Raw genomic sequence first — 18,425 nt, forward strand, 5'->3', positions numbered from 1 at the left:
CCAGAAGAGACTGGGGAGACATGACAACCAAATGCAAGGTGGTGCCTGGATCAAATCCTGGAACAGAAAAAGGGCATGACAAGGGACAGCAGTGGGAAAAGTGGTGAAATTCGAAACGAGTCTGGAGTTGAGGTAATAGCATTGTACCAGTGTCAGTTTCCTAGCCTTGACAAAGGTGCCCTGCTAACGTAAGATGCTGACAATGGGTGACAATGGGTGAGGGATCTGTGGGAACTCTCTGTACTACCCTTGCTACAGTCCCATAAATCTGAAATTATTCCAAAATAAAAGATTTTGAAAAGGAAGATAATTAAGACTAATAATCATTGTTTTCCATATGGGAAAATGTCCAAAAAAACAACAATTTCCTGCCTTCAATGCTTTAAAACACTAGAAGCAAAGAAAGTACTCAACTATCTAATTGTAAAAACAACTCCAACATCCTGAAAGAGGAATATGAGAAGCAATTATTTAAATCCCATTTAAAAAAAACACACACACACACAATTTAGGGGAAAAAAAAACTATAAGCCAGCCAACAACTTTCTAACAGTCTAATACAGAAAGTGGGAAATTTGGAAAAATACAAATAATAAACAATTAAAAAGCAGGATGCACAGGGCACGCTCATCACAGCTAGAAACTCTATGCCTTGGATACTCATAAGCTAAACAACTAACACAGTGGGCTCTGGGTGTGGTATTAGTCATGAGGAAGCAACCCCCAAGAGACACAGAGGGGACTCTGGGTAGTGCTGTTTTCATGTCTTACCATTCCACAGACATCAACTCTCCTTGTCTTTTTTCTTATCACCGCCAAGACAAATGGAAAGATTTCCCCTGTCTAATGAGCACTGAGCTACTAGTCAAGTCAGCCACTTGCTAAAATATTAAACAAAAACTAACCTCTGTGGCAAGGACTTTCTCCTACATTTCCCTTGGCCTCAACAAGCACATCTTTTTTTTTTTTTTTTTCCAACTTTTATCTTAGAATCAGGGGATACACATGCAGGTTTGCTGCAAAGGTGTATTGCTTAATGCTGAGGTTTAGGGTATGATCGAACCCATCACCCAGATAGAGAACAGAGTACCCAACAGGTAGTTTTTTTTTTGTTTTTTTTTGAGACAGAGTCGCACTCTGGTTGCCCAGGCTGGAGTGCAGCGGTGTGATCTTGGCTCACTGCAACCTCCGCCTCCCAGGTTCAAGCAGTTCTCCTGCCTCAGCTTCCTGAGTAGCTGGGATTACAGGCATGTGCCACCATGCCAGGCTAATTTTGTATTTTTAGTAGAGATGGGGTTTCTCCATATTGGTCAGGCTGGTCTTGAACTCCCAACCTCAGGTGATCTGCCTGTCTCAGCCTCCCAAAGTGCTGGGATTACAGGCATGAGCCACTGCGCCCGGCCCCCAACAGGTAGTTTTTCAACGCTTTTCCCCCTTTCCCCTTCTAGTAGTCCCCTATCTTTACATCCATGTGGACCCAATATTTGGCTCCCACTTTAAGTGAGAACGTGTGGTATTTGGCTTTCTACTTCCACATTAGTTCACCAGGCACATTCTTTTTGATAGATAATCGTGTATGGAAAAAGTATAGGGTTATCTGGGAATTTCCTTGCAGGGCCCTGTTTCTAAGATACAACACAATGAACCTGTCGTGTATATATTTTCCAAAACCTAATTTCTTACTGTGAAATACGGCCACACCAATAATAAAAAGACATCAACACCTACCGTATGAGAGTAAAGGAACTGGGCGAGAGTCTACTGAAATCAGGCAACAGGTCCTAATAGATTATACATATCTCCCAAGGTATATCCAAACTGACTTGATATCTTACCTACAGAATTGACACTTGCTGGACAGCCACTAAATAATGCTGAGAACTACACCTGTCTTGCTCTTCTTGTTACTGTCTGCAAGGATCTAAGAGCCACTCCAGGCAAGTAACTCTCTTCTCAACGTCAGGCAGGAAGCTTACCTCTTTGCACAGCATTAATAGAGGGTGGGGAATGGGTCAAGTCATGGAGTCTGATAAAGTCAGGATGAAGGAAAAAGAAATTTTCCTAACTTCCTTTCAAAGGCTGCCTATGAGAGGTGGGACAAGAGGGGAGTCACAGAAGAAATGGAGAATCATTTCTCCTCAAGGGGAAGAAGGGAGCAGTGCACCATTTCTGAGAAAGGGTGTTCCTTAGGATGTGACAGCTGCTTTCCAGGAAAAAGTTTCCATGTGGTCAAGTACATTTGCTGGATTAAACAAATTAGTTTCTTGAATGAGGGACTTCCCAGGGCCTTGAATAAGCTGTGTGTATCGTGACTTGCCAAAGAATTGCCTAACAACCATGGAAGCTTGTTTTTCTAGGCCTATCTGACTTGGGACTCACTGGTTCTTCCTTTGGGAAATGCTGGCTTGGTAGATAAAAGAAGAAGCCCAGCAATCAAGAAGACCTTAGTTCCGAGTCTGGCTCTGAAACTTCCTGTCTGTGTAACTTCAGAAGAGTTGTAATGAGTGCTCAATAAATGGCAGCCTTACTAATGTCAGACAATTCATTTTCATCACATATATCCAAACTGACTTGGTATCTTACCTACATCAGACAGCACCCGAATACAGCTCTCCACGGAGGCTTTTTGGCTTGGCATTAACCAGTTGCAGTGGTAAACCCTGAACACGCCTTGCAGCAGTTGCACAAAGACAGGTTGGCGAGTCTGCAAGAAGCCAAAAGAGGCAACGTGAAAAACAGACTTTTATTTGTAGACTACTGATGATCTGATCAGAGAGAGGCATTGTCTTGAACCACTGGACCCCAGAGCAGAGATAGACATTGCCTTGTTAATGGACCCTGAGGCAAGCGTGAGAGGGGATGCCTGGATAAGAGCTAAATTCCATAAGTTACCTAGCCAAGGGAGAGCAATTCAGAAGCATTTTAGGGCAATGCATTAACTTGATGCTATTTTAACTAAGTTTGAGCACAAGAAGAAGCAATGGATCCACAGTTCAAAGACTGGTATTCTTATCCAGTTACCACGCAGCTGCATGACTTTAGGCAAATTACTTCACCTCTCTGAGCTTCAGTTTCATCCAATGTATAAAATAAGTGGATTGAGGCAGACTGACCCCCAAGTTCCTTCCAGACATTATATCCATTGAGTAGAACCCATGTTTTTAATCAGCAAAAACAAACTGATAAGCGGATCTCACCTAGAATGCTACTTCTTTATTTCTAGCAAGGTCTCCAATGACATAAAGAGAATTCGATGGTTACTCTTTATAAATATTCATTTATTATGATGAGTACTTGGAAGTTACATGACAAGATTTATTCCTTTCTACAAAGGTATAAATTTATACTCACTTTAAAGTAAGAGTACTCAAACATCCAGTGAATCAATTTGACACTGACTTTCTTAGTACGTTAAAAAATTATAGTTTTGGTCTCCATTCAAAGGGTAGCTTTGGACCAGCAAGGCAAAGATAGATAGCTGTGTATGCTGCACTATTCAACTGGTCTTTTTGTTTCAGAGGAGACAACTTGCATAGCCCCTCTAAAAACAGCGGAAGTTAATACTGTAAAGAAAAAAGTATTGAAAACCCCAAAAGAGGTCTCTGAGATGAAAGAAAACAGAAAGCCTCAGGGGAGAAAGGAAGTCTACTTTAAGAAAATAAAAAATATTAATTAAAAATTCAGAACCTCCCTGATAAACATGGTTCAGATAATTTCCCTTTATTAAGGGCATGTTATGTGTGAGACATTTCACATACGATCTCATTCAGGCCTCAGTGAACAATTCTGTGACTTGGAATTACCTTCCCGTCACACATGAAAAACAAAGGCCCAGCAAGGATAAAAGAAATTATCCAAAACAAAAGAGAAGTGATGGCAAAGCAGGAAGTCAACTGCAAGGGTCTCTGATGGCAAACCTCCATGCTCTTTCCATGAAGTTCACCTGGGAGCCAGAATCTCATTGCCTTCTTTAGGAAGCACTTTCTGTCCTATTCCCTGCAGCCACCCGAGATAGTAAGCTGTGTTCCTAACAGAGGACAGGAGCAGAGGGAGCCTGGGAAACTGGCTGGGGAAACCTAGGATTTAGTCCCTGAGTTGTGTGGCTCTGGAGCTAAGTCAAAGGGCCCAATGAGAACGGTCATTTACCCCAAGCACTTCCTACATGCCAGGCTCTGTGCTAAGCACTTTATACAAATTTAGCCTTCACCATCACCCTGTGATACTTCAAAATCAAAGCAGTGCATTATTGCCCGCCCTATTAGCCAGTAAGTGCTGGATTTGGGATGAGAACCCAACAGCCCAGCTCAAAGAAAGCAGTGTCTCTTGACTAAATTAATTCCACTGAACCCTATTCCTGGAACACCTGATCTGCTCCTATTTGACACCTCGGTGTACAAAAGATGATTAAATGGATAAGAGTAGCTGCCTACTAACTATCCAAATGCAACGGGCAATCTGATGGGATATGGTTTGGCTGTGTCCTTACCCAAATTTCATCTTGAATTGTAGCTCCCACAATTCCCACATGTTGTGGGAGGGACCTGGTGGGAGGTAACTGAATCGTGGGGTGGGTCTTTCCCATGCTGTTCTCATGATAGTGAATGAGTGTCGCATGATCGGATGGTTTTATAAAGGGGAGTTTCCCTGAACAAGTTCTCTTCTCTTGTCTGCTGCCATGTAGGACATGCCTTTCACCCTCCGCCATGACTGTGAGGCCTCCCCAGCCACATGGAACTGTGAGTCCACTAAACCTTTTTCTCTTGTAAATTGCCAGTATCGGGTATGTCATTATCAGCAGCGTGAAAATGGACTAATACAGGTGACATCAGCTCACTCAACCTCTTGGAAGAGCAAAAGGACATGATGGCTCATCATCTGCTTTTTTCCTAAAATCCTCCCCTTTCTTCATTCCTGAGGTCCCACAGACTCCCAAATTGCATCCTGCCTGCATGAAAACTTCTGACCTTCCTCTGCCTTTTTTACATCCCATCCTCCATTATTTGTGTTCTCTCCAGGTCCCTTTTCGTTCACCACTTCATTTTCCTGGCTAAGGCTTCAACCAGCACATGTTTATCTCTGGTCTCTACCACTCTCCTGAGTCTCATTTATTCATTTGTTCAACAAATTAGCAACTTGGTGCCAGTCACAATGCCAGGTACAAGGGATAGAGTAGTATATGAGATGACCATGCACATAAGGCATAACTTTGTCCTCATGTAGCTTATAGTCTAACAGAAATAGCACAGGCTACCATTTATTAAAGCACCTACTCTGTGTCAGGCACTGTGCTAGATGTTTTATAAATGTTACCTCTAGGATTGGAGGGCAGGGAAGGAGAAGACTGGAGGACAAAAAAAGCAGAAAAGATTTTAAGGAGAAAATCAACGATTAAAAGAACCATACAGTATAAGAAAATATCCCCAGGTACTTCTTTACACAAGAAATCCCATCAAAGCTATCTTCCACCAAGAGAAATGTATCTTTTTTTTTTTTTTTGAGACGGAGTCTCGCTCTGTCGCCCAGGCTGGAGTGCAGTGGCGCAATCTAGGCTCACTGCAAGCTCCGCCTCCCGGGTTCACGCCATTCTCCTGCCTCAGCCTCTCCGAGTAGCTGGGACTACAGGCGCCCGCCACCACGCCCGGCTAATTTTTTGTATTTTTAGTAGAGACGGGGTTTCACCGTGGTCTCGATCTCCTGACCTCATGATCCGCCCGCCTCGGCCTCCCAAAGTGCTGAGATTACAAGCGTGAGCCACTGCGCCTGGCCTGAGAAATGTATCTTTTATTAATGCTTTGCAGACCAGTTCATTTACAGTTGCTCACTCCCAAATTCACATCAAGCCCAACTGTGGAAGGTGTATTGTGAACATTCTGCTTGACGTTGGTATTTCTTACCTGCAAAGTCGTACTCTGGTCTGAGAAGGGAGAGCTGAAGAAAGTAGTAACAATACTCATGACAATTTCGGTGACATACTTCTCCAAAATCGAGTCTGCATGTTTCCTGTCACTAGTGTTGTTACAGGCCTGGAAGACAAGTGGGTACGTTAAGCATTACACCAAAACCTACACCAAACATTAAGAAATATGCGACTCCCTCCTGTGGGTTACTTTTAACAAATGAAAGGTAAAGGCCTGCTGGCCAATATTTCTCCCCTTAAGGAATCACAATAATAAAATATAAATCATGGAAAAAAGAGAAGCAGATCAGCTTGGATATCATGATGCAAAATCACAAACATTAAAATGGGTATGAGACCAACAAGGCCACCGCTTGCAGCTTCCTACGTGTGTCTGGAAAATTCAAAACCCCGAACAGCAGTAAGAAGCATAGTGACTACAGGTGTCCTAAATTTCCCCTAAAAGAAAACTGCTCTCCTGAGTAATCCATTCCTCGGGTCTAGACCATGGTTTCCTCATCCAAATAATCAAGAGAGTCAAATATGTTACTGAAGTCCTGTGGACCTGACCATCTCCAGTCCTTTTTTTTTTTGAGACAGAGTCTCACTCTGTCACCCAGGATGGAGTGCAGTGGCATGATCTTGGCTTACTGCGGCCTTCATTTTCCAGGTTCAAGAAATTCTCGTGCCTTAGCCTCCCAAGTAGCTGGGATTACAGGTGCTCGCCATCATGCCCAGCTAATTTTTGTATTTGCTTTTTAGCAGAGATGGGGTTTTGCCATGTTGGTCAGGCAGGTCTCGAACTCCTGGACTCAAGGGATCTGCCCACCTAGGCCTCCCAAAGTACTGGGATTACAGGCATGAGCCACCATGCCTGGCCTAACCATCTCCAATCCTACAACAATCTTCCATTCAATTAAAATCTTACCAATACACAACATTGTTCAAAATAGCAAGCCATATTTCAGAATAACTGACTATACATGTTTTGGGGTGAGGAGACACCTACGATTTCACCCATACTCTACTTAATTCTGCTGCCTAGAATAAGATTTGCCATTGAGAGGGTTAGCACATTTTTTTTTTAAATCAAGTTTTATTACTGAATTTATTAGTTCTACAATTTAAGATATACAATTGTTTATGCTAAAAAGAATGAAGGACATAAAAATCAAGTGTTCTAAGAGACTCTCATGCTCTGACCTTAAAACTAGACAGTCTGAGAACATATTCAAAGAATGAAATTAATAACTGATTTTACAGCATTTCTTAGTAATTTAATGCAAGGATCGGCAAAATAAGGGCCAGTAATTGTCTTTATAAATAAAGTTTTATTGGAACACAGCCAAACCTGCTTGCCATGGCTACTTTCACGCTAGAAGGGCAGAACTGAGTAGTCATGAAAGAGATGAACGGCCCCCAAAGCTGAACATATTTACTATCTGGTCCTTTACAGAAAATTTCACAGAGCACTGATTTAAAGAAATAAAGCAGGCCTGCCATTCCAAGCCCAAATCCCTAGGCTAATGGGATTAAAAAACTAGGAGGAGTTTGAGATTTTTTAAAAAATATGTCTGTGAAACCAACACCTGACCAAATATTACTAAATAAGGTTCTCACTCAGAAGGAAAATAAGTTCTTACAGGCTTCTTGTCTCATACTAGTAATCGTACAGTCAAGCAGAAAATACCACATTCTAGGACTCTACAATGCACCTTTTTAACATCACAATGTTTCTGAAATTGGGATATATCTGACAATTATCTTCTAAAGAATCTTTTAATCTACCCCGCTCCCACAGTTCCACCATCATAAAACCCATATTAAATCTGTGGTATGCTTTGTTATGTGGCAGTCTTGTGGCTTTAGCATGAATATTAAGCTCAATGCAAAACCAAATCAAGTATCTTGAAGGCCACTCTTGAGGCTGAGCCAGGAAAGCAATAAATGGAAGGTGAAGAGTTTTGCAGAATCCTCAAGACCAGATTACAGGAGACAAATGCTCAAGCTCAGGGAAGTGCCCTTCAAGCACAGACATATTACTAAGGAAAATAAATCCTTATAAATTGAATTTTCATATGCCCAGGTCAAATGATAATTCACCAACCAATCCACAGGGGTGACATGAAAACCAGAAATAACCTCTCTTCCCTGCACCTTGATAAATAACATCCATTCTCGGCTAAGAGCAAAAGGTAGGAAGAATGGCCAGGTGTGGTGGCTGAAGCTTATAATCCCAGTATTTTGGGAGGCTGAGGTGGGCAGATCATTTGAGGTCAGGAATTCGAGACCAGGCTGGCCAACATGGTGAAACCCTGTTTCTACTAAAAATACAAAAATTAGCTGGGCATGGTGGCAGGTGCCTGTAATCCCAGCTACTCAGGAGGCTGAGGCAGGAGAATTGCTTAAGCCCAGGAGGCAGAGATTGCAGTGAACTGAGATTGTGCCACTGCACTCCAGCCTAGGTGACAGAGCAAGACTCCATCTCAAAAAAAAAAAGAAAGGAGACATGAGAAAAGAGTCACAAGTGCCTCTTCATTCCATGGATTAGCGTAGAAATGATGCAGCTGTTTTCTTCATGTGTGCACAAAGATGCTACACACACACACACACACACACACACACACACACCTCTCACTCTCCAACTGTGCCTCCTTAGTTCCAAAAGCCTTACCCTGCAGATGTCTACAAGGAAATTTTCAAACAATTTCCACATGTGATTGCTGGTGTAAATCTCCTTCATTTCCACCTCTGTATCCACATAGCAGTGATTCAGGAAGTTAATGTATGCAATTTTAACCTGCAAGATAGAAACAAGCTTTTCTGAAAAACCATCTTGGTGTGTATGGAACTCATTAGCTGCTTCAAGTTCACAGCAAGAAGGATAGATCAAAATGGTCATCCCATTCCCCACTGCTAAGTCTTATTTCTATGATTTTTTGACATTTGAAATTCACAATTATAAAATCCAAAACCATAAAGCTTTTGGAAGAGAATATTTTCATGACCTCAAGGTAAAGAATGAGGAAAAACCTCTGACCACAAAAGAGGGACAAGTTTGATACCTGAAATTAAGACTTTCCATTCACAAAGGCACCGTTCGAGAATTAAATGGGCCCAAGTTGGGAGAAGATATGTGCAAGGCATGTACCAATGAAGAATGCCCCTAGATCTGTGCTTAGAAGATAGACACCCCCAGAGAAAAGGTAGGCAAAAAACTGGATCAGATTATTTCTTAAAGGAATATCAATGTCAAAAAAAAAAAAAAGACACATACACGGCAAGGGGCTCAACTTCAATTAGGAAGCAAGGACATAGAAATTAAAACCACTATGGTTAATGAAAACGTGTGTCTATACAAAATCCTGTACACAAGTGTGCATAGCAGCATTATTCACAATAGTCAAAAAGCAGAAACAATCCAAATCCCCATCAACTGACTGATGGACACACAAAACTTGGTGTATGCATAGAATAGAAAATTACTCAGCAACATAAAGGATCGAAGTGCTGATACATGCTACAACTTGCGTGAGCCTCGAGAAAAATCATGTAGGTGACAAAATCCAGTCATAAAAGACCACATATTGTATGATTCCATGAAATGTCTCAAATAGGCAAATCCATATATTCAGAAAGACAAGCAGTTGCCTAGGATTGGGGGGTTGGCAGGAAATGGGAAGTGACTGCTAATGGGCATGGGGTTTCTTTTTGGAGTGATGAAAATATTCTGTAACTAAATTGTGATGGTGATTGCACAATTCTGCGAATATATTAAAAACCACTCAATTGTACACTTTAAACAAGTGAATCATATCCGTAAATATCTCCATGAAGCTTCTAAAAATTAAGCTAGTATGCGATACTATTATACAACCATCAAATTGAAAAAAAATAAAGGATCTGATGATAGCAAATGTTAGCAGGGTTGGGAGGAGGAATGGTAACTGGAGCAACCATGCTGAAAACAACTGGACTGTACCACATCAAATTGAAGAAATGTACCTCCTATGATCCAGCACTTCCACTTCTGACTATCCACACACCCTGGACAGAAGTGTACACATGTGGGCCAGGATGTATGCACGATCCTAACAGCCAAAAGCTGGAAACAACTAAAATGAGCATCAGTAGAAGAATGGAAAACATATCATGGTACCATGATAGAAAGGAATGCTCCAAAGCAAAGGAAATGAACGCAGCTACACGTCAGGGTGGATCAACCTTAGCAACACAGAGCTGAACTTAAAAAGGCATGGAATGATACACAGAAGAAGTCCAAAACTTCACAAAACTAAACTATATTGTTGAGGGATGTATACAGAAAAGCAACTGCAGGATTACATAAAAAGTCAGCTTGTGGTTACCCTCAGGAGACAGCCCTTGGGGGAGGTGAGGACAGGAAAGGGGAATGGGGGAGGTTTTTGCATATTTCTTGACCTGGGTGGCAGTTACAAAGCTGTTCTCTTTATAATCGTTCTATCGTTCTTGTAGTATACAATTGAGTTTATGTACTTTTTTGCACTTCCGTTGTATTTCAAATATAAAAGAGTAAAAAACAAACTAATGCTTGTTGTAACACTATGCTTCTCTCATCCCTAATGCTAGTTGTAACTCTACCTTCTTTATCCACAACAAGAGAAATGTAATTTAAAACTATTGAAATGACCATTTTCACCTACCAGATATATGAGAATCCAAAAGTTTGATAACATACTGTGGCCAAGACTGTGAAAAGAATGCAATCTCGTTGCTTTCTTAGTACAGCGGTTAATTATTCATTATTATCTCATTATATCATAAATTAGTTCAACACTTACAAAGGGCCATGACAGTACATCTATACAATGGAATTTTATGCAACTGTAAAAAAAATCTGGCATCTCTTCATGAATTGATATGAAAAGAAGTTACAGTGTTAAGGTACAGAATCATGTACCTAGAGTATCATCTTTTGCATTTAAAAAAGGGGGTGGGGAAGTAAAGTATATGTATTGTATGTGTTTATGTGCAAAATTCTAGAAAAATACACAAGAACATAATAAATTATTTTCTGTACGGTGGGTAGGAAAACAGATTATAAGACTTCTCACGGTTTATCCCTTTACAGTCTTTGATATTTGAACTTCTCAAAGAGTACGGTCAGGTACTGCATAATGACATTTTGGTCAATGATGGGTCTCATACACAACAGCGATCCATAAGATTATAATACCCAATTTTTACTGGACCTTTTCAATGTTTATATAGACAAATACAATTGTGTTATAATTGCCTTCTGTACTGAGACAGTCACATGTTGTGCATGTTTGTAGCCTAGGAGCAAGAGGCTGTACCATATAGCAGAGGTGTGTAGCAGGCTGTGCCATCTAGGTTTGTGTAAGCACGCTGTATGATGTTTGTGCAATGAGGAAATCACCTAAGAATGCATTTCTCAAAACATATCCCCACCACTAAGCGACACGACTCTTATTAGCTTTTCAAAAAAACCTAAAAGCATTATATATATGATATATGTCATATATATTTAATGTAATATAAATGTGTACTATAAACTAATATTACACATTGTAAAACATACAATACATACTTTATAATATACTTTATATATCATAAAATATACTTTATAATATACTTTGTATATCATAAAATATACACTTTATAATCCATTTTTTCATTACTAATCAGTATAATCTATGAGTAGGAAAAAAGGAAGCCTGGAAGGATTAACTTCAAAACTTAGCTATTCATTTTTTTTTTAATTGATTGTCTGTAGTTCCTAAATTTTTTATAATGGCTATTATTTCTGTAATAATGGTTTTTGTTTTAAAGAATTAACTTACTAAGTCTTACATTCATACGAACTAGATCTCAACCTACTCTTTGTCACATTTCTGAAAAGTTCATTCAGGTCACATCCCCTTTGCTCAACAGGCTAAATTAGTTCCACAGAGCTGAAGCTTTTTTCCTCACTGTTCTTAAAGATACAGAAGGAATGACTAACTTCTCCTGTGTTCCTTTCACGCAAAATCAATGCTCAAGAAAATGTTTTAGGGAACTGAAATCCCACTACAAAATGAGCTGCAGCTTTCAGAACCGTAAGGGCTCCCCCAGGCCAGCCACCACCATGTCTCCCAGTGAGCCACGACTGCACACACCACATAGCAACAAGAAGGGCAGAGCCAGGCCCGGCTCGCTCACCTCAGGGATGCAGTCCTCGTGGGTCACCACGCGAACGATGTCATCCAGCGGGAGCAGGGAGTTGCACTTGATCTCTGTGTAGACGTTCTTACCCTCTGTGCACACAGCCAGGAGCTCGACCAAGTGGATGTGGTACATGAGAGGGCTGTTCTCATCCATCCGATCCCGCTCCGACCGCATCATCTGGATCAGAGTCTGGAAAGAGGCTCTGTCGTTGTAGAACACGAGGACGTCCTCTCCTGAATTGACCAGCTACATAAAGAACAGGGTGGGTTTAGATTACAAGCTTGCAGGGGTGGGGCAGCATGAAAAAAATCTATTCACAGAGAAAGAGAGAGGTTCTGTTAGCATTTATCTTCCCAAATCAGTCTTACCTATTTTGACTTCATTCATTTATATAACTGAACAACTAGAAATCTTCAGCATCATAATTTTAGTCCACAGATACAGAAATACCACACTGGCCCTAAAAAGCTATTAGGGGAAGAGAAAGTCTGCATACCAGCATTAATGTATCAAGTGGATATAGAGATTGCAAGCTTGCACTTGTATTTCCAAATCTACCAATTAGGCTATGATATTTCTTTTTAAATGTTTCCATCTTATTTTTTTTATTTTTTATTTTTTTTTGAGATGGAGTTTCACTCTTGTTGCCCAGGCTGGAGTGCAATGGCACGATCTCGGCTCACCGCAACCTCTGCCTCCCGGGTTGGTTCAAGCGATTCTCCTGCCTCAGCCTCCCGAGTAGCTGGGATTACAGGGATGCACCACCACGCCTGGCTAATTTTGTATTTTTAGAGACAGGGTTTCTCCATGTTGGCTAGGCTGGTCTCGAACTCTCAACCTCAGGTGATCCACCCACCTCGGCCTCCCAAAGTGCTGGGATTATAGGTGTGAGCCAGTGCGCTCTGCCTCCATCTTATTTTTATGCTTTACAATGTATCACCTTTACGATTCTTTCATCTACCATCTTATCTCTTCAATCACAAATTACTTTTAATTAAGATATGCCTTCCTCTCCATACTTACTCTTCAAAAAGTTGAGGCATTCCTGTTTATAACTTGTCCCCTAAGATGTGACTTCTTGCAAATCTACTTAAGAATAAATCAATTTTATCAGCAGTACGTGAAGTACAAAAAAAACCAGAAAGGGCTGGCACAGAAGTCAAAATAAACATGGTCAATACTTACTAATGACTAACCTTTATGAGCTCTAATTATTAGATGCCAGATACCAAGATAAACTCTTTACATGAACTTCCTAACCTCACTGTATCTCAGTTTCTTCATCTGTGAAACTGGGACAAATATAATAGCTAACTCACAGTGCTATATAGATTAAATAAAATATTACAGACAAATCGCTTAGGACTGTGCCTAGAGTATGGTAGGCTTCCAAAAAGTGTTAGGCATTAATGTCATCATTATCCCATTTACTCTGCATATCAACTATTTAAAGTGAAATCTGCTGTGTCTTCATTTTATAGAAAAGCTCACTGAGGAGTTGAGAGGTCAAGTAATATATCTCATGGCACCGTTCAGTGAAGGGGTTCAGGTGACATTTGTATCCCAGGTTGAGTCGACTCTCTTTTTTTTTTTTTTTTCTCTAAGAGACAATGTCTCACTCTGTTGCCCAGGCTGGAGTGCAGTGGGTGCCATCATAGCTCACTGCAACCTCAAGATCCTGGGCTCAAGGGATCTTCCTCTGTAACTGGGATTATAGGCATATGCCACTACACCCAGCTAATTTTTAAAAATTTTTTTGTAGGCCGGGTGCGGTGGCTCACGCTTGTAATCCCAGCACTTTGGGAGGCCGAGGCAGGCAGATCACGAGGTCAGGAAATCGAGACCACGGTGAAACCCCGTCTCTACTAAAAATACAAAAAATTAGCCGGGCGTGGTGGCGGGCGCCTGTAGTCCCAGCTACTCGGAGAGGCTGAGGCAGGAGAATGGCGTGAACCCGGGAGGCGGAGCTTGCAGTGAGCCTAGATTGCGCCACTGCACTCCAGCCTGGGCGACAGAGCGAGACTCCGTCTCAAAAAAAAAAAAACAAACAAAAAAAATTTTTTGTAGAAACAAGGGTCTTACTGTGTTGCCCAGGCTGGTCCTGTACTCCTGGCCTCAAGTGATTGATGCTCCTGCCTCAGCCTCCCAAAGAGCTGGGATTACAGGCATGAGCCACCACACTGGCCCCAACTCTTAATCACACTCCCTCCCTGCCAATGGAACCATATACGTAGACAAGATTGTAAATCAAAGTGAATTCATAATAAACCAAGTAAGACTTTTCCTTGATTCCACAGACCAACTGCTCCTCAAAAAGCATCAGGCAAAATTTTTTCAATCTAATTAATTAGGCAAATACTTTTTAAAATTCATAATCCACAAGAATGGAAGCTGTTCTGGCTCATTGGGTCCTGACTACATTTTATCTCCATTCCCTATAATTCAGTTCCTTATTCTTCTTTCTGTCCCCTGTCAGAAAAATCCAAGCCATCCTTCCTTAAATTGGTTGCTATGAAATATCAGATCAGATTCTTGCCTGTATCTACAACTTAAGCTCACACAAGAGATGGCACACACATATGCACACACAATTACTTTCTCTCCTGTATGGCTCCTGAAGAGGGTGCAAGTTCATACAGAGAAGATTAAATAATTTTAAAATTTCTACAGAACACCAGATGGAGGTATACAGAAATATATAACAATCACCTCGGCCATAACCATGTCTTGGCATTTTTTAATAAATTTCCCTTCTGCCTTGACAATTGTCTGTAAGAACTTTATATACTGGACGTTCCGACCGTGAGTCTCTATGCAGTGAACGAAGTGCTGAACAACTCTCTCGTTGATCTCACTGCAAAGCTGGAAATTGTTCATGAAGATGTGCTGCATGGTTACTGCCTCCAGGATCTGGCACAAGGGTGAGGAAAAGAGCACAGCGACAAGTCAAAAAGCTGACAGAACAGATTAAAAAGTGACAAAAAGAAGAGTCCACTGAAAACACACACAAGGGAAGCATTTAAACCCATGAAGATATGTTTCTCTCATTCTTGCTTCTGTACTACCTTCTTTTTTAGTAAGCTTTTTTCATTGACATATAAATAAATATACAGAAAAATAAACAACTCATTAGCATCCAGCTGAACAGATTATAAAGGGACCTTGAGCACCCAGATCAAGACACAAAACAGGTCTCCTTTATGCCTTATCTCACAATTTAACTACTATTTTGACTTCTATAACCAGATTAGTTTTGCCTGTTCTGAAACCTCTTGCCCTCTTTTTCACTGATATATAAGTTCCATTGCATGAATATATGACAATATCTTTATTCTATGGTTGAAGGGCATTTGGAGTAGGATCCAGTTTTAATAGACAGTAACATTACTAGTATTATAAATACTAGAGTTGCTATGAACATTCTTACACATGTCTTCTGGTGAACTTAAACCCATACTTCTCTTGGGTCCAAGAATAGAATTGCTGGGTCACAAAGTATGAGTATATTTGGCTTTAGAAGATACTGACAGCTTTCAAAAGATGTTAACAATTTGCATTCTACATTCCAGCTGTTCCTATCCTTGCCAACACTTAGTATTGTCAGTATTTTAAATTTTAGCCACATCTTACTGTGGCTAAACATAACTTAATTTGCATTTCTCTCACGTCTAATCATTTTGAACACTTTGTCACATTTATTGGCCATTTGAATATCCTCTCCAACAGGGTGCCTGTTCAAGTTTTTTGCCTTTACGTTCTTACTTACTTATTTATTTATTTGAGATAGAGTCTTGCTCTGTCACCCAGGCTGGAGTGCAGTGGTGCAATTTCGGCTCATTGCAACCTCCACCTCCTGAGTTCAAGCTATTCTCCTGCCTCAGCCTCCAGGTAGCTGGAATTACAGGTGCTCACCATCATACTCAGCTAATTTTTATATTTTTCATAGAGACAAGGTTTCACCATGTTGGCCAGGCTGGTCTCAAACTCCTGATCTCAAGTGATCTGCCTGCCTTGGCCTCCCAAAGTGCTGGGATTACAGGCATGAGCCACCGCGCCTGGCCTATTTTTAAAAGAAGGTCAACTTTTTCCTTAGTGACTTTTTTGAGTGTGTTATGTACATTCTGGATATTAATTCTTTGTTGAGAACGTGCATTGCAAATGTCTCTTACTCTCTGCCTTGCCTTTGGATGCTCTTAATGGTGTCAGTGGACAAACAGAAGTTCTTAAAAGAAGTCCAACTTATCAGTTTTCAAAAATAGTGTTCTTTGCATACCTTGTAAGAAAATTTTGCTTACCACACAGCCATGAAGATTCTCATGTTACCTTCTAGAAGGTTTATTTTTCGCTTTTTACCCACAGTTATTGAGTTTTATGTTTGGGGTGAGGTGGAGGCTTTAATCTTTTTATCTTTTGACTTTTCTTTCTCTTAACATGGCACTGAGGGAACACAGGTTGAGTATCTCTTATCCAAAATGCTTGGGAGCACAACGGTTTCACATTTTGGATTTGGGAATATTTGCATTATAGTCTCCTGGTTGAGCATCCTAAATCCAAACGTCTAAAATCTGAAATGCTCCAATGAGTGTTTCCTTCAAGTATCATACTGGCACTCAAAAGTTTTGAATTTTGGAGCATTTCAGATTTCAGATTTTCAGATCTGGGATGCTCAACCTGTATTATCCTACAATCCAGCAATCCTTTTTCTGGGAAGTATTAGCAGTACTACTGAGTAAGTGAGTGTGCACATGCACAAAGATGTCCTTTGCAGTATTGTTTACAAAGCTAAAAATCAGACATTGCCTAACTGTCCATTAATATGAGAATTTTTTTTAAAGTTACAGCCATTCTATGGAATGTCATTTAGCCATGAAAAGAATGATAAAAATTTATATCTCTCTGATTTGCAAAGGCAGCCATAATGTGTTAAGTGAAAAAAGCAGAACATAAGACAATGTGTAGAGTGTGACATCATTTTTCTTTACAAAACCTACAATACATTTAATATACTTTTAGAAATACATTTAACGAACTAAGATGTATTATAGATACATTTGATATGGAAATATTATATATGTATATATAACCACAGCAAACTTTATGCATGACCTCAGGAGGATGTGGCAGGAGAGAGATTTAGCACTTCTGTATTGCTGAAGTTTGATACAATGAAGGACTTGACTAGGAAATTATAGACACGTATCTTACTTTATCCATCTCACTTTCCTCCTTTTCCCCTCCCCAACTCCTGCCTTCCCATCCCCAAAAGATGAGTATTTATGTCCTCCTGATAAGTGATGAAAATATTCCCCTTTGGAATGAATGTTGCATTATAACAAGCCCCAGAAGCCACAACAGCCAAAGAACAAGCTGTTCCTCCTCCCTCTTCCCTGCCCTCCTCCCTCTTCCCTGCCCTCCTCCCTCTACAAATTTGCAGACTGGCCTTAAGTCTTACCCCTGGGTTGAGAAACAGGTTTATGTGTTTATGTAGCAAAGCTTGATTCTGCTGGTTGCCTGCGCAGAAATTCTGCAAAAATTCATGAGCCAGCCTCATTATCTCTTGCATCTTGGTATCTTCGGCCTGTGTGGGAGGAGACAGATGAAAGCACTGATTGCTGGGCCAGGAGACCAGCTTCTCCTATACCCAACACCTCCTGCTAACGTGGGAGTCAGAAGGTGTTTGCTGGGGACCTGTTGTGGGTAAATATTGAGGGGCTGCACTGCTGACGCTGAAAAGAAGCCAGTAACTTGTCTGTGCTCACTGATGAAAGTGAAGATCTTATTTGGGTGGGAGGGAGCCCTGCAGAGTGAAGGCTAATAGAAGGCATCCACGAGTCCATTATCTAGCAAGGACTGAAACTTCTGAACCCCCTACTTCTAAGGACAGGGACGGGCTGGGCACAGTGGCTCATACCCGTAATCCCACCCCTTTGGGTGGATCACTTGAGGGCTGAAGTTTGAGAAGAGCCTGGCTAACAGAGTGAGACCCCTATCTCTAACAAAAAATAAAAATAATAAAAATTTTAAAAATAAACAAAAACAGGGACTGACAACAGAACGGGCTGACTTCCTCACTGATGCTGAGTGGTCATTTTCCCTCGTGGGTCACCTTTTTATGTTGTCCAACCTATTAGACATTAACTTTTGCCATCAGCTCACATGGCAAAGTGGAAATCTCCTTAGATTATACATTAGAGCAACTGTGCCTGCCATAACTCCTTTATCATCTCTAGTACAATTTTTAACCTTAGACTTAGTTTTCCCATCGGCAAAATGGGGATAATACCCTCCCTGGCATTTCACATGGTTGGATTATGTGATTCAT

General features: G+C 40.8%; 1 protein-coding gene across 8 annotated transcripts in view; it reads right to left on the reverse strand.

Moving 5' to 3' along the window:
* The window catches only part of ITPR1 (inositol 1,4,5-trisphosphate receptor type 1), a 359,375-nt gene that overhangs the window by 142,605 nt on the left and 198,345 nt on the right, over window positions 1-18,425 (reverse strand). For all 8 annotated transcript variants that reach the window (XM_030802235.1, XM_030802234.1, XM_030802233.1 and 5 more), the window contains 6 exons: window positions 17,556-17,681; window positions 14,813-15,013; window positions 12,098-12,349; window positions 8,571-8,696; window positions 5,895-6,023; window positions 2,584-2,704 (listed from right to left, as the gene is read on the reverse strand). In XM_030802235.1, the coding sequence (XP_030658095.1) occupies window positions 2,584-2,704; window positions 5,895-6,023; window positions 8,571-8,696; window positions 12,098-12,349; window positions 14,813-15,013; window positions 17,556-17,681 (955 nt within the window). The remainder of the gene's footprint in view (window positions 1-2,583; window positions 2,705-5,894; window positions 6,024-8,570; window positions 8,697-12,097; window positions 12,350-14,812; window positions 15,014-17,555; window positions 17,682-18,425) is intronic.

Source organism: Nomascus leucogenys, chromosome 21 (assembly GCF_006542625.1).
Source record: "Nomascus leucogenys isolate Asia chromosome 21, Asia_NLE_v1, whole genome shotgun sequence".
NCBI classification, from domain to species: Eukaryota; Metazoa; Chordata; class Mammalia; order Primates; family Hylobatidae; genus Nomascus; species Nomascus leucogenys.